Source organism: Sceloporus occidentalis, unplaced genomic scaffold, assembly GCF_023333645.1.
Source record: "Sceloporus occidentalis isolate IW3139 unplaced genomic scaffold, rSceOcc1.0.p SCAF_15, whole genome shotgun sequence".
Lineage (NCBI taxonomy): Eukaryota > Metazoa > Chordata > Lepidosauria > Squamata > Phrynosomatidae > Sceloporus > Sceloporus occidentalis.
Genome location: NW_028316995.1, coordinates 7,886,109 through 7,901,409, shown reverse-complemented (window position 1 = coordinate 7,901,409; position 15,301 = coordinate 7,886,109). Strand labels below are relative to the sequence as shown.

At 37.1% G+C, this 15,301-nt stretch overlaps 1 protein-coding gene across 4 annotated transcripts in view; it reads right to left on the bottom strand.

Moving 5' to 3' along the window:
* The window catches only part of LOC149303208 (1-phosphatidylinositol 4,5-bisphosphate phosphodiesterase beta-4-like), a 52,674-nt gene that overhangs the window by 133 nt on the left and 37,240 nt on the right, over positions 1-15,301 (bottom strand). For 2 of the 4 annotated variants that reach the window (XM_089481474.1, XM_089481475.1), the window contains 7 exons: positions 13,196-13,311; positions 8,697-8,772; positions 5,490-5,665; positions 4,189-4,290; positions 3,272-3,329; positions 1,688-1,774; positions 574-610 (listed from right to left, as the gene is read on the bottom strand). In XM_089481474.1, coding sequence (XP_089337600.1) covers positions 574-610; positions 1,688-1,774; positions 3,272-3,329; positions 4,189-4,290; positions 5,490-5,665; positions 8,697-8,772; positions 13,196-13,311 — 652 coding nt within the window. The remainder of the gene's footprint in view (positions 1-573; positions 611-1,687; positions 1,775-3,271; positions 3,330-4,188; positions 4,291-5,489; positions 5,666-8,696; positions 8,773-13,195; positions 13,312-15,301) is intronic. The other 2 variants (XM_089481476.1, XM_089481477.1) reach the window with 1 other exon arrangement.

The window sequence follows — 15,301 nt, the reverse complement described above, 5'->3', positions numbered from 1 at the left end:
ATGCACAAAAATAATCATCTGTTCCCATCACAAAACGTTACAGAAAAAATATCAACTTGTCCAAATCACAAAGTATTTGCTGCTCATGTTAATATAGACGTTGACGGCAGAAACAAACCGTTCATCCCTCTAGTCTGCCTATTTTTCCCGATCTAAAGACTCAGCCCTCAATCAGTCCTTGGTCTCAACTTAAGAGTCAGGATACCCACCCTATGCATATTTAGATTCCCTTACTGTTTCAGCCTCTACTGCTTCCACTGGGAGGCCATTCCTCTTATCTACCACCATTCTGCCAGCTTGACACATACCAAGAGCCAAGGCTATGGTAATGAATCCACATACGTTTTTCTTATTCTGATTAACATGGCCTTTCAATAAAGTTGACCCTTATATAATCATTATACTAAAATTAAATAAAACTGATAAGCTGACAACTCAATGAAAGACTTTAGCAAATATATTAAATGGAATTTTATACAAATGACACATTTTTGGTAGAGAATCACATGAAGATAATTCTGCACTAGAACAGTAATGTAAGTGACTGAAAGATGGAGAAGAGACCGACCGTACCTTGCAGGTGAGACACTGCGTGACAGGATTTCAATAGCTGTTTGTAAAATAACAACAAATAATGTCAACGTATGCAGGATGACATGATGCAAATAATAAAAATATTAAAGCATGAAGCGTTTCTGGAGAATGGAGCTAAAAAGCACATTTTATTGGCAAAGTGATGATGCCGTGAGTCCGTGTGTATCTGTATAATTACACTCTGTGGGATTCTTTCATTCACCTTTCTATGGTTAACATTCATATATTTATTTTTCATAACGTTTTGATGCATAAAAAAAACATTTTACTTTTCTTTGCTTCTACTGCAAACCATATAGAGTTAAAGATGAAGCAGCGCCATGATGCTCCCTTCATCAACCAAGGACATCTATAATGATCTCAATAATTCCAATGAAAGTATTCGTGTTTTTCCCACAGAAATTATATATATATATATATATATATACACAGTGTATACATACAGTGTGTATATACTGTATCTAGTTATATGTAATATATGATTTCTGTGGGAAAAACAAGTCTTTAGGCTTGCCTGGTGGATGTAGGTTAGTGTTTGGCAATTCTTCCTTATTTCTTAGGATTTTATTTTGGCTAGGGTCTGACTTTATGAAAACGGAAGATAACTTTAATAATTAATAAATGATAAAGGTGAGTGGTGAACTTGAGACATGTGTATATGTGTATATTTCCTTGGTTTTCATGACATATTTGTGAATGCGGCCCATATTACATCAACAAAAAACAAATGCTTTGGGGTATTTTATGAACATTTCATGAGTCACTAATCTACCTTATCCACACAGAATCTACATACAACAACTAGGCAACAAGCCAATGTCCTATAGGTGGCCACAGTTCCATCGTTAAACAGCCATTAAGGAGCTGTTGTAGTTTCCATGACTACCTTAATTGGGTCAAATGAGTACACACATTATGACACAGCCGCCGAATCTATTCTATCACTACTCTTAGTTTGATTTATAAGAAAATAATCCTTGAACTAAACAGAATGAAAAGCGGTGCCCTGACGGCTCACCAAATAACTACCAGCAATTATCTCAAAATGTACAAGTGCAGTTTATTATATATCATTTACTGGAACCAAGAATACCTGGTCATTCTGCTTTTCGAGGACTTCCAAATGTTCATCTTGAGCTTTTTTCAATTGATCCATTTCTTTTGAATGTTTCATTGCCAACTGAAAAAGGAACCCAAAAAAATGTTAGCCATTTTAAAAATGTTGGTGTATGTATGTATGTGTGTTTGTATGTGTGTGTGTGTGTGTGTGTATATATATTTATATATATATATATATCATTTGTTTTCCAGCTACAATAGTCATTTACAACATTAACAATATCTGTACTGTATTTCTGATCCATTTGATGTTATTTTAATTGACACAATTTGACCCCACAGTAGTGTGTGTGCGTGTACATGTGCGGGTATATATACACGTGTATATATATATATATGTATATATATTTCATTCAACACCACCATTAAGGCTTCAGCATTTTAATTTGGCGTGAGGGAAGTTCTATTATCTTGTTGTTAGCACAGTGAAAACCTTCCTAAACAGAACAAACCTGCAGACTCTTGCAGTTGTCACAGTAATGAGAAGATGGAGAGATGGAGATTTTTGCCTGCATTCTCAATGCAAATGCATGCACTTCAGGAAAGTGGTACCCAACTACAAAAGGCCTATTTCAGCATGTTCAAAATTCAGTAACATCTTTCATTCTGGCAAATCTACATTGCTAATACGTTTCATAATGGAAATGGGTATTTCCAGATTTTAAGATGTGTAAATAACAGAACCATTTCATATTATATATCATGACTTTCTCTCTTACATGATTTACAGTATATACCAAATGGCAATAAAACCACTAACCCAACAGAAAAAGAATGATGTAACTATTCATCCACTTGTTTCCAAAATAGTATACATCAATCCCTTTTCTATAGGTACTCAATTATTTGCAGGGGTCTGTGTTAAGTGATAGTAGTTTTAGTAAAAACATAGCTCTAGTAACCTGTGGCAATAAAATCTATGTTTAATAATAGGGAACATCTTTCTCTTGAATATAACAACAAATCATAATATATATAGTTTATTCTAATGATTAGCTTTTATGCATTAATGTGTAAATAAAGAGAAAAGCTGTCACTGATAGCCAACCTGTGTTTTAACTACATTTCAGTGCATTACTCTGCCCTCCAGCACTCGAATGGTTAAAGAAGGCTGCATTGCCTGGTCTTTTGAGTCTATATTCTGACTGTTCAAGATATCTCTAATAACATAAGCATCACTAAGCACTTTGCTGAGAACTGTTCTTTTTGTGGCACATGGGTACAAGTCTAAGAGCAATATATAACCACAATATGTGCATGGGATAAATTTCCTGGTTTTATCCAGTATTATGCTTTTATATATATATATATATATATATATATATATATATATATATATATATATATATATATATATATATATATATATAATGCAGCCAGAGAGGAAGAGTTTGGCAGCCAGTCTGTCCAGCTGGAGATAAGTCATCATAAGAACATTAAGTATGGGTGGGTGGAGAAGGACAGCAAGATGTCTCATCAGAGAAGTAGGCACACACACAATTCCTTGATATTCATTTACACGGACTGGAAGACAAGGACATGACTCAGTTCTACTTACTCTTTTCCTCTCTTCAAGAAACTTCTTTGTGTTACTGCTGTTCAGCTCCCTGACTCGCCTAAAAGAAAAAAATATTTGAGATATTTGTGGTCATCAAAGCAAATACACAAAACACTATATGGCCAAAAGTATGTGGACACCTGACCCTTTCATCTATATGAGCGTGACATTATATTGCAAGTGTACCATTATATCCAACTGGTACCACAAAGTTGGAAACATACAGAAAAGTTGGAAAAGTTTGTTTTACGTTAATATTACCCTTACAATGCACTGGGGCAGATCTAGCAGGGTAGATATTTCATGAACTGGCTTTTGGTAAAGCATGCATCCTACGACATGCTATGTTTAAAGTCACGGAGCCCTTCCGTATGACCCATTCTACTACCAATGATTGTCTAAGGAGATGGCTGCCTATGTGCTGGATTTGATACACTTGGTAGCAATCGGTATGGCCGAAACACCTAAACTCAATAATTGAGATGGATGTCCACATATCTTTGGTCATATAGGGTATTTTTTAAATATACACATACTAAGATAGGGTTGTAATGAACTTAGTTGTTCCCTCCTAATAGTCTGTGGCAGTGTGCTCTAGGATGTGGTACATACAACTTTTTGAATATAGTGTCAAATTCTTGACATAGTAAATCTAGATTTCTAGGGAATGCTGGATATACTTGTAATATATATACTACCATGCTGCACTAAATGATCCTTCATAACCATCCCTAATTTATTTTAAACAAAACCTGGACTAATCCAGGCAAAAATAAGGCAATAAAAAAATTAAATACACAGTAACTTTGTGCGGCAAATACACTTAAAAAGTAAGTCAAGTATTAATGAGGCAGTCCTATTACATATGTAATAGAGTTTGAAGCAATTAGACCTAACTGGATGAAGAAAGTACTTGCCTCTCTCTTTCAGCTTTATTTTTTATAGATTTATCATGGCTGATGGCTTTGCTATTTTCCATTGAGATTTTAGCTTGGTTTGCACGCATCTCCTTGCTTTCTCTGTGAATAGAACATATGAAATACATGAGATCATTTGGGTCACACACCGTGGATGCGTTCAAATGTCGCTCGGATCCTATGCCAAATAATACGGTGATGATTGAGAGAGAAGTCTGTTAACAAAGCCAAGAGCTCTAGTTATTGGGAAACTTGTCAACAACTCAAGCTGAATGTGGACAGAAGTCATCAGTGCCAATTCCATAAAGTCGCTATATGGTGAGAAACACAATTGACCCAGACGTGCCCTAAAAACTAGGGTGCCTTCTAATATCAATGAAGACTCCCTGGTAAACGCTGTAAAATTATGCTCATTTGGTTGTGCAGATCTTCAAACTCCTCATAGACATAATGTGGACATTGCAGGTTGTTAAGGGGTTCCCCTGCTTTAAGTAATTATACAAATGCTGGTTACAGGAGGCAGTGATCCTCCAGATATTAAGCTATAGTGGGGTTTGTAACATTAAACATTAAAATAATCATTTTAGCAGTTATACAAAGCCAAAGTCTGATTCAATAGTTGTAGCTAAAATGACATTACTGCCTTAAATTGTTATGTAAATGTATTTCGAAAATGTGTAAATCCTTTGTTTCAAAACATCGTCATTTGGTATTTAAAGAATACAAGTCTGACATCACGCTTGATACACATAACGGCTGAAAAGTCACCAGTCTGATGCCATAACTGAATGTGCCGCAGGTCTTTCCCCGCTTCATGGCGGGAAAGGGGGCAACCTAATGCTAATTCTCCATCTTAAAGAGCACAGCTGGACTGGCAGCCACAGGGTGAGGGTCAACTACAGGCTACTGGGCCAATAATACAACAGCCCAAAACACAACCAGCTGACAATATCCTATCCAACATCTTCCCCATAAGGAACCGCATTACAAAACAGAGCATGAGCCTAGGAAGGACACGCTGTAAATTGTGTCTAAGGTCATCTAGACCCTTGGTGGAATTGGAAATAAATGCACACTATGAGTAAAAAAAAGATTGAAAACACCCACTATCTTAAAATCAGAGTAGCCCAGTCAGAGATTTATGAAAGCAGAACTAATAAAGCTAGCTACACTTACTGAAGGTATGTACGCCTTTTGCGTGGCCATTGTGTTAGAATAAAATACTTTTTTAGGATGTCACACAGAGTTGAAGTAACAGAGTAGATGGTTTTCGGGGTAAACGCATGGTTAAGAACGCTCACCTTTCCTGGGACAGTTTTAGTTGCTGTGCCTGTTGCTCTTGGACGGAGATAAGCAGTTTTTTGAGGAGCTCACACTGTTGTCTTAAGTGGAGGTCCCGCAGTTCCTGCTCCTCAGCGCTGTGGGTGCTAACTAGCTCGGACCACTCTTTTGTATGCTTGGCCACGCAGTCTGCTACCTAGCGTGAGAGAGACAGGCTACCTTGTTACATTTAATGAACAGCATTACAATACTGTAATATAGCTCAGTGGTGAGTGCGGGGTGAGCATTGGTCTACCACAACGTTCTTACCAACCTTGTGCCACAATAGATGTATTCACTAAACCAGACATTTGCAGGTAAGTTTAACTTAGAAGCTTCCTGATACCACTAAGAATTATAAAGGGCTATAACCCCCGGTGAGCTTCTCTATAAAGAATTACATAGCCATCCACAATGCACAGGAGCTTTCTTAAGGGCATCTCACTTTAAACCATGCATTACGCAGCACAGGTTCAGTCCTTCTTCAGGCAATCTCACTACTGTTGGCCCTTCAAAAGTAGCAATGATCTCAGGGACTTGTAATGCTCAACTCTCCTGCAAAATTCTGAGTTAGTGAACACATAGCAAAGAATAAAACATGTCGCTTGAATACCGGTCCTCACTGTCATTTAATATTACTGTTAGAAATTAAACCAGTCTTATAATGGACTTCATACTGCCGACCTGTAAAATACTCACATCGTAGCAAGATTCTGCCTGCCAGATACCACCCATGAATATTTTCCATTGTTGATGTTAGCTGATATAGTGAAATTTATTTTGTTTAACACAAAAATATATGTTATTTATAGCTTATAGCATCTGCACATGGATCAAAAACCACACGTTTATTAAATTTAAAAAAGCAATAAGGTTATTATTATTATTAAATCATTTCATAGGACTTCTAGAATGTTAGGGGCAATTTATTTCATATTAAAGAGAGCTCTCTCTTTTGTTACAATGAATTAATAATACCTATATCACAGCTGATATGCATTAAATACTGATAGAAATGGGTTTAGTCTCTTTCAGGACAGTTTAGCAAATCCTGAACTGGTGAATAACTTGTAGGAAAGCTTATTTATGGAATATGATGGTGCTATATAAAACAATAGTAATAATAATAATAATAATAATAATAACTTGTCCACTAGTGAATGGGCCATGTGCTTATCATTAAAGGATTTACATTCTATGCACTCACTTTCTAATGTGATCAATTTACGATGCTTTTCCTTGGATTAACGGAGAGTTACAGGCTTCTATTTAATATTATCACATTGAAAAACAATTTTTCTGTCTTTCTGATCTCTCACTGATCATACTCTTGTTTGCGACGTTAGTACTGTAATACGCATGTAAGAAAATGTCACATGTAAACTCAGGACTAAAATGTTCTATGTATTGAAAGGCACATTATGTCATTAGGGAATTATTGCGAAACAGCTAAAAACAAGGCCGTTAATGAACGACACAGGTACGTATAGTGAAACCGTTTGGGAGCGAGAGGCGTGGAGAATGTGTATTGTCCTGCTAACAATTTTCAACATATCACGAGTAATATTTAGTATATTAATTGTGATGTGGCAGACATATGATTTATTATTTTTATGGTCTGCTATGAACCAGAATCTTGTACTTTGCTACGCTGTATGTTTGAGCTATATATTCATTCATACACACATGTACATACAGTATTGCACATAATCATATAGTAATTCTGTAATTCTACAATGAGATGGCAAAGCATCAGGAGAGTGTAATACAGATGCTCTTGCCTAAAGTTTATCTGGTATTGTGTATTACAAAATCTCTAGATTGTTATGTTTCAATATAATCAATTGAACAAACTTTTCAAACACAATTCTCTGATTACAAAACCACACACACACATATATATATATTTATGACTCATGGCTATGTAAAAAAATAAAGTGCATAGGATTTGCTAAATACAGGGTACTGGGGCTGGTAAAAGGCACTGGAATGCTGTCTACGTTGAAATTATTTTAATGGAATAGTGTAACCATGGCAGAGTCATTCTATCAAACACGAATAAACGCAAGTTAACCTTGGGCTGAGCGATAAAAGCATAGCGCAAAGTTTGACACTTAAAGGGTTAACAGAAACCTTTGGAGTCTTATATAGTCCTAATAGCAACCAAACAAATCTATAGAATAATAGGTAATACATTAATGCCTAATTTAGAACCCAGCGTCCCCAAAAAAGTGGCGTTCAAAGATTTATAATGTTACATGAGAACCCTCTCCTTGAAGGAAAATCAGCGACGAACCGTGCTTAAGTCACACAAAGAAAATTCTACACAAACCCTCATGGGTTTCGGTCACTTTTACAACGAATCCTTCCTCTTCTAGATTTACATTATGCCATTTGAAGAATGATTTTTTTTTAATATAAAAAAAGCTGTAAAGCCCTAAATGGGGTTGCAACTTTTGCTCTTAAATTGAATAGAATGTTGGGATTCATTGGAAAAGTTAACTAAAAAACAACCTCAGCATATACATATATTGTGAGAACGATAGTTTTACAAACAGCCACGTGTGTAGATCCCACGGAAGAGAGCCACAGGGATGGTATATCAGTGCAGGAAGTGAGAAAGGAAAATGGCTGCCAACACAGAGCAAAGAATAGTCCAATCACAAGCCACCAGTCCTTTAAAGCGCTTTTGATGTATGCCATACAGACCAGACACAGGAGTGTTGATGACAAGTACCCCTCACTTGCAGTTTTCAGTATATAAGCCTAATTTCTTCTGAATTGCTTATACATGTAACTATGACGCTCTATGAAAACATATATTTTCTGCGATTAAAATAATATTTCTAAAAACAACCCTAAGTATCACGTCAGATCTGTATGATTGTTTTTCTTGTATTCTTGTGACAGCTCCAGACAACTGCATGCTCCAGATAAATGTGTCCTAAATCTAAAATATAACAATACTGAAAACTGCAGGAAGGGCATAGATTAGGGTGATTATGGTTGAACAAGAAAATAAAAGATATACATTTTTTTTGTTATATTCCATGTTTAACCCTTTAGCCCAATGGAATCTGCTGGTGAGGCATTTAGGATTCTAGAACACCGCGTGCAGTTAGTTGCATGGCTGATTAACGTGAATCAAATCCGAATGAAACTGTGAATGGTGGTGAACTTTGTCTTACCTTGTAGTTATGATCTGAAGTTAATACCTGAATTTTATTTTCTGTTTCTTTCTTCATTTCAAGACAGTTACTTCCTCTAAACAGTAAAATATGTTCCATAGTTAGATATAATCTCTTTTATGTCATCATGTAGTTATAGTTTGGTGACTCGGAAAACACACATGATCGGGCATCCATGAAACCCTTTGTCCCATCTGACACTGTAAGGGTTAAATGGTGTGATATAGGCTTTGTTATACTGCATTTCTATTGGCTGAAATCATGGCAGCCATTTATGTCATATATATTGTACTGTTATTAAGAATCACACTGAGCGCCTTGCAAATCTTCTTAAGCATCTAATGGCATTTTATTTATAACCTGTTTAATTTGTTAATTTAAATGTAAAGTAATAATTATATGGCTAGATTTGTCATGGTTCAGCTTTTTTTTTTTGTGTGCCAAAAATGAGAGATGGGAATTATTACCTTTAAAAATCTATGGTCTCCCTTCCAACATACATTACCTACGCCGTATATGCTCATGGTGAGTATAAAAGTCCTAAACTAATAAAAAAAAGTATAAAATGTATATGAAATGTATTTCCAATGGGTTGTAAGAGTAATTTTCATTTAATGGAATCCAAAATTGACTCAATGTGGATTTCTGTATTTGCCTTCTTCTGGATCAACAGCAAGATTTAAGCTAAAGTATTATTGTGTTTATAGCATGCTATGATCTGTGTTTATAGCATGCTATGATCTGAAGCATTATTGTCTTTATAAGCAAATAATTATTAATAAGCTAAAATATCCATCTTCCATCTTCAACGTTTATTGAGCTTTAAATGAATATATTGTAGGCCAGTCCACAATGCATTTTCCTTGATCCCAGACCCATATGGAATACCTCCTACCCCTGGCTATTGGCTACCTGCTCAAGCTTTGCACTTCCCACGTTTCTTGCACCCATTATATACATTTTCCACCTATACTGCTCTTATAAGAAGATTTTATTTTTATTGCTATTTTCGGGTGGGGTTGAAGTCATCATTTAGTAACTAAAATCCAAAATGTCGATGTACTAAATTATATATCTATGGTTTTACGGACACTACCTATCAGTTTAAAAGTGAGGTTCTATAAATTATATGATATGAAATTCAACCTGCAGCATGAGTCCCTGTAAACTATGATGTACAGATATTGATCATTTTAGTATAAATAGGATAGCTGTAATATAATGAAAGATGGGTTCCTTTTTTATATCTATTGCTTATTTTAAAAGCAATAGCCACTACAGCCCTCACATACAATTTAAAGTATATGATAGCTGAGTGACCCCTTTAGGAGTTATTCCCTATTGCAGATGTATAGGGGGGATTCACACAACACGCATTTGCCTCTTGCCCAGCCTCGATCTCTTAGGCTTGCAGGCTCTGTGTTCAGACAGACACATCTCTCTTCGCTTGCCTCTGCGCACACGCTATACTCTCCGCTAGTCGGCTCCGGCCCTCGCTTGCATGAAACTTACAGGAGGTCTCACAAGACCCCCTGTGCACATGGGCAGAAAGTTTTTTCATTGATTTCAATGGGACGGCTTCCCTATCAGCGATTGGCTTCTAGCAGCAAAAACTGATGAAAAAACTAGACCGTGGAGTTTTGCCTAGAGTAAAACTAAACCGTGTACTGCAACTTCTCCTAAAGGTAAATAAATGCATATTAAAGTAATTACGATTTTCATTAATATGCATTATTTGTGATGGGGAACTAAAGGGTTCATTTAATCATGTGTTTATTTAGGATCGAAAATTAGGAAAAGTAACAGATCTACCTTAAGGTCTGCATGTTCAGAATAACTTGTAACACATTAGACTCATGTCTTTATATCACGTATTTTATTTAAAATACATACGGAAAACAGTAAGTAGACATTGTGAAACCTCATCACAATGCTTACAAATCCTTTGGTTTAAGGGAAACGTATTCACAAAACTTTAAAGTGGATCTGTCACTTTCCCCAAAGCTACAAATTACAGTTCTACACCCTGAACACAGATTACAATATAATGCTGACACATGTCTGATTTTTTTCCATTTGTTGTATATTATCGTTCCTGTATAGGATGCTGGACTTCAGCTGCTAAACAAAAAGTGGACATCCCAGATGCTTTAGCTTGGATTGCCAACTTCAAAGCACCTCCAGTCCAAGCTAAAGCATCTGGGATGTCCACTATATTATTATTACCACTGGTACATCAAGGCGTTAAATTTACGTTTCAATTGGCTGTATGACCATACATTAATGAATTCTGGCCCGCGGTATTGTATTATGTGTTTTCCTAATGTTGTAAGGCTTATTAAAGGTTAATAATTTAAAGAATATGCTTTGTACATGCTAATTTTGTTCCATTTAATAAGCTGAAGCAATTAATTAAACATCAAAGGCTATTAAGAGGAATAGTATCCTTAGGTTACAAGGAAAATAGGTTTAGATTTCAATCAATCCAAATATATCTCTTAAAATTTAATAGGATGGATTGAAATTGCTTAGAACTTTTGGAATCAAATTATTCACACTAGTTTAACCAGTTTAACATCACCTGAATAGTTAATATTCCTCATCACAAAGAATACAAAATTTGATGTAACAAGAAAAAAATAGCTTAATGGAAGCTTATATGTTTACCATAATTTGTTTGCATATTAATAAAAAAAAAATTCATGTGAGAAAGTAATTTTAAGATGTTAAATAGTACTTGATTTTATTTTACACATTTAGTGGGGAATGGAGAATTTGTAAGCCCATTTGCTCACAAATCTGGCATTAAAATTCTATAAACCCACTCACGAAAATGTTTACATTTTCAGAGGAATTTAAAAAACTAATTAAGCTTAATTATTCTATAGTTCAAATGTAGGAGTATAATTAGAAGGCTTTGATAGGGAACATCCAGCTGGATATTGGGTTCTAAATGTCTGAAGACGTTTAAACCTGTTTTAAAAGGTTAAAAATCTGCTCATCATTTTAGATGTATACTTTTAGAACCAACTGAAGGTGCCTTCTCGCCTCGATGAGTAGAACAAGTATTTTGGGGAGTGAATATAGAGAAAAACTTCAAAATATGTTAGATTTTTACGTAAAAAGGTAAAATAAAGCTAAATGAAATGGAAAATGTGCAAATCACTAGAAAATATTACCTCTTATTAAAAAAAGGTACATTTTATTAGGGCTGAAACAACTAATCGATAAAATCGATAATAATCGATAATGAAAATCGTTGTCAGAGTGGTGTATGGGAGGGGGATGAGTCAGAGTGGTGTATGGGAGGGGGAGGAGCCAGAGTGGTGTATGGGTGAGTTATAGTGGTGTATGGGGGGTATTATGAATTTCAGGGCATATAGGGGGTATAAGGCATATTGATATTAGGCATATCAGGGGGGCATAAAACATATCTGGGGGTAAAAGGTATATCAGGGGGCTCAGTTGCATATCACTGGCATATAAGGAGTATAAGGCATATCAGGGGGCACAGTGGAATATGGCATATAAGAGGTATAAGGCATATATGGGGGCAGAGTGGCAAGCTGGGGGTCAGATGTGCATAACCGGGGGCAGTTTGGTAAATAAAAAAAATGTAAACAAGGCTTTTCTCTCATAGTTTTTATTAAATATGAAAAATAGTTAACATATGAATTAATATTTACTAATAACTTTGTATTAAAACCTAGTTTGAGAAACACTGTGTTTGGGTTCTTGTAGCTTTTATTATTATGTCCGTAAAATAAGAAGGTGAATAGAGAGAGGCCATTGTGATAAAGAGATGAAAGTGTAAATTGTACGTTTATTACATTATTTTAAATTGAAAAAAAATAAAAAAAATTTATCCGATTAATCGAAAAAATAATCGGCCAACTAATCGGTTATTAAAATAATCGTTAGTTGCAGCCCTACATTTTATAACTAGTTCTCTTCACATACTAAAAGGATATTTTGTCGGTTATATTCACTATACTGTAATACTATATGTTTTGGCTTATAATGGTAAAGGCATGTTAGCCAGCTAGTGCGGCAGCATGCCGCTGGAACGGGTGGGTGCTTTACTGGACCCTACAATTGTCACATTGATTTCAAGAGGATTTACATATTTATAATCTTCAATTAATTTCCGAAACTACCCAGTGTTTTTATTTTTCAAAAACAGTCTTAATCCTACCTACTCATTTACTTTAGATCTTACCCTTCTTATCAATTCTTCTTCTTAACCAATATCAGCTTGACTCACATGGATTACATGAACTGGAATCGATTAAATAATTGGGAATGACAATCGTGTAATTCGTGTCAATATGGATCTTTTACTAAATCAATTAAAAGGTCAACTTCAACTATTTAGTATAAAATGGCAACATTGTGTTTGATCTGAATGAGTGAATTATCTGCTGATTCCCGCGTATAGCTTGGGCAGAATGTAGTTAGTAACCTTGTAATGAATTGTTTTTAGCTGGTTTAGCTCTTACCCTTTTTTCTTGATTGCTTTCTCTAAGGTCTTCTCAAGAGACATTTTTTCTTTAGCATACAGTGCCACTAATTTGTCAACTTGTGTGCAGTGCGCCTTCTGCACAGCGCTGTCTTCCTGTAAAACAGTAGCTTTGAATGATTAGACATCACACTGGGCTGCGCACTTGATACAGCTGAGAAATTTCGATTCATTTATATTCCATGGCCCACACCAGCACGTTGCGTACCATAACGTCAATGAATATGCCGTCAAAATAGCCCATATTTTCTCCATTTATCTAAGTATTTTTACTGGGGGAAAGAGGTATGAATGAACAACAATGTTTTTCATCCATAGCAGCAGGAGCTAGATGGAAAATGAAATTTTATCCTGTATGTAAAGTCCAGCGAGCAGATGAGAGGTACCTTCAACTCCAACACGGAAGGACAGCAAAGTCCTTCTGAATCCACCGTACCGTGCCTCTAAATTTTGCAAGGTCCCTCACTGGTGCAAGACTCTTAAGACTATTGTAGCGGCAGCTAACAAGTGTTCTGGTTTGGAAGCTCTTTTTCTTTAATGTGATCCTAAGACAAAAGTACGGCGCTTTCACAACCTTTTGCACATGCAAATCACCAGCAAGTGAGTGATATGGGACAACGGCTGGGCTTTCTGCTGAAGTATCCATGGGTGTGAAAATTTTATTCTACCCACTGCTGCCTTAATGCACGAAATGTCACTAGTGGTCACGTGATGTGTGTGCGTGTATGTATATATATATATATATATACCGTATTGGCTCGGATATAGGCTACCACCGTATATAGGCCGCACACTAAAAGTTTGGTGCTTTTTAAAAGAAAAAGTTTTTTTAATAGACATGCTGCCACTCTGTGTCCCCCCCCAAGATATGCTGCCACTCTCCCCCCGAGATATGCTGCCACTGTCCCCCCCCCCCCGAGATATGCTGGCACTCTGCCCCCCCCCCCCCGACTTACCAAAGCAGACTCCCGGGTGTCTTGCGGGGCCGGCGGGGGACATCTACGCAATACACGTATGCAACTTCCGGTGCCGGCACTCAGCGGATGTCTAAGCGGATGCTCTGGTAAGTCTTGGGGGCAGAGGTAAAACGCATTGTGCGGACGTTCACCGGCTGCGGCAATGCGCGTAAACAACCTCCGCTGCCGGCACGTCTGCACGATGTGCTTTAACAATCTCCCTTGCCGGGACTCCCCCCGTGGGAATTCCCGGCAAGGGAGATTGTTAAAGCACATCGTGCAGACGTGCCGGCAGCGGAGGCTGTTTACGCGCATCGCTGCTGCCGGTGACCGTCCGCACGATGCGCTTAGACAATCTCCCGTGCCGGCGCTCCCCCCGTGGGAAGTGCTGGCAGGGGAGGCTGTCTGAGCGTATCAGAGAGTAGGATGCAGGTCCCCTGCACCGCTGCGGGGGATCTGCATCCTAACCCCACTGCCTGGACTGCATGTCCCGGGCGTCGGGCGCTAGACCCCGAATATAGGCCACACCCCCACTTTAAAGACTTAAAGTGGGGGGGGGGAAGTGCGGCCTATATATAGCAGAAACTCAGAAGCAGGAACAAGAATTTCCCCCAGTTCTATTAACAAAACCAACGCGTTAAATCTATTCTGTAGCAGAGTGATTTGCCATCTATCAAAGGGTTACCTAGGAAACCAACAAAAAGGCACACACAGAAATATTAAGGACGTCTTCCTGCAAACAAATAATAGGAAAGGGAAAATCTACAGCAAAGACGGTTTGGGAGCCAATGATTTTACCACCTGGATGGCAGCAATTGTGCTTATTATTTAAAACCAAACTAACAAATCATTTTCAGTTCGGTGGGTTTGCGGAAGACAACCTCCTACTGCCTCGATTCAGACACACGTGCATTTCAAACCTGTGATCAAAAGTACTTGTACAGCGCAGCAATCTGTGCCGTTTCAATCATAACAGTGGTAATAAAAAGACTTCTATGGCTTCTAGATAAAAGCTATCTGATGGGCCTTATTAAGCTATAATGATTTCCACCCACACCGATGACTCATCAACAGAGTGAAGCCAGCTCCTCTTCTCCCTCGGAATACAATTTGTTTTCTGGGATTTTTTT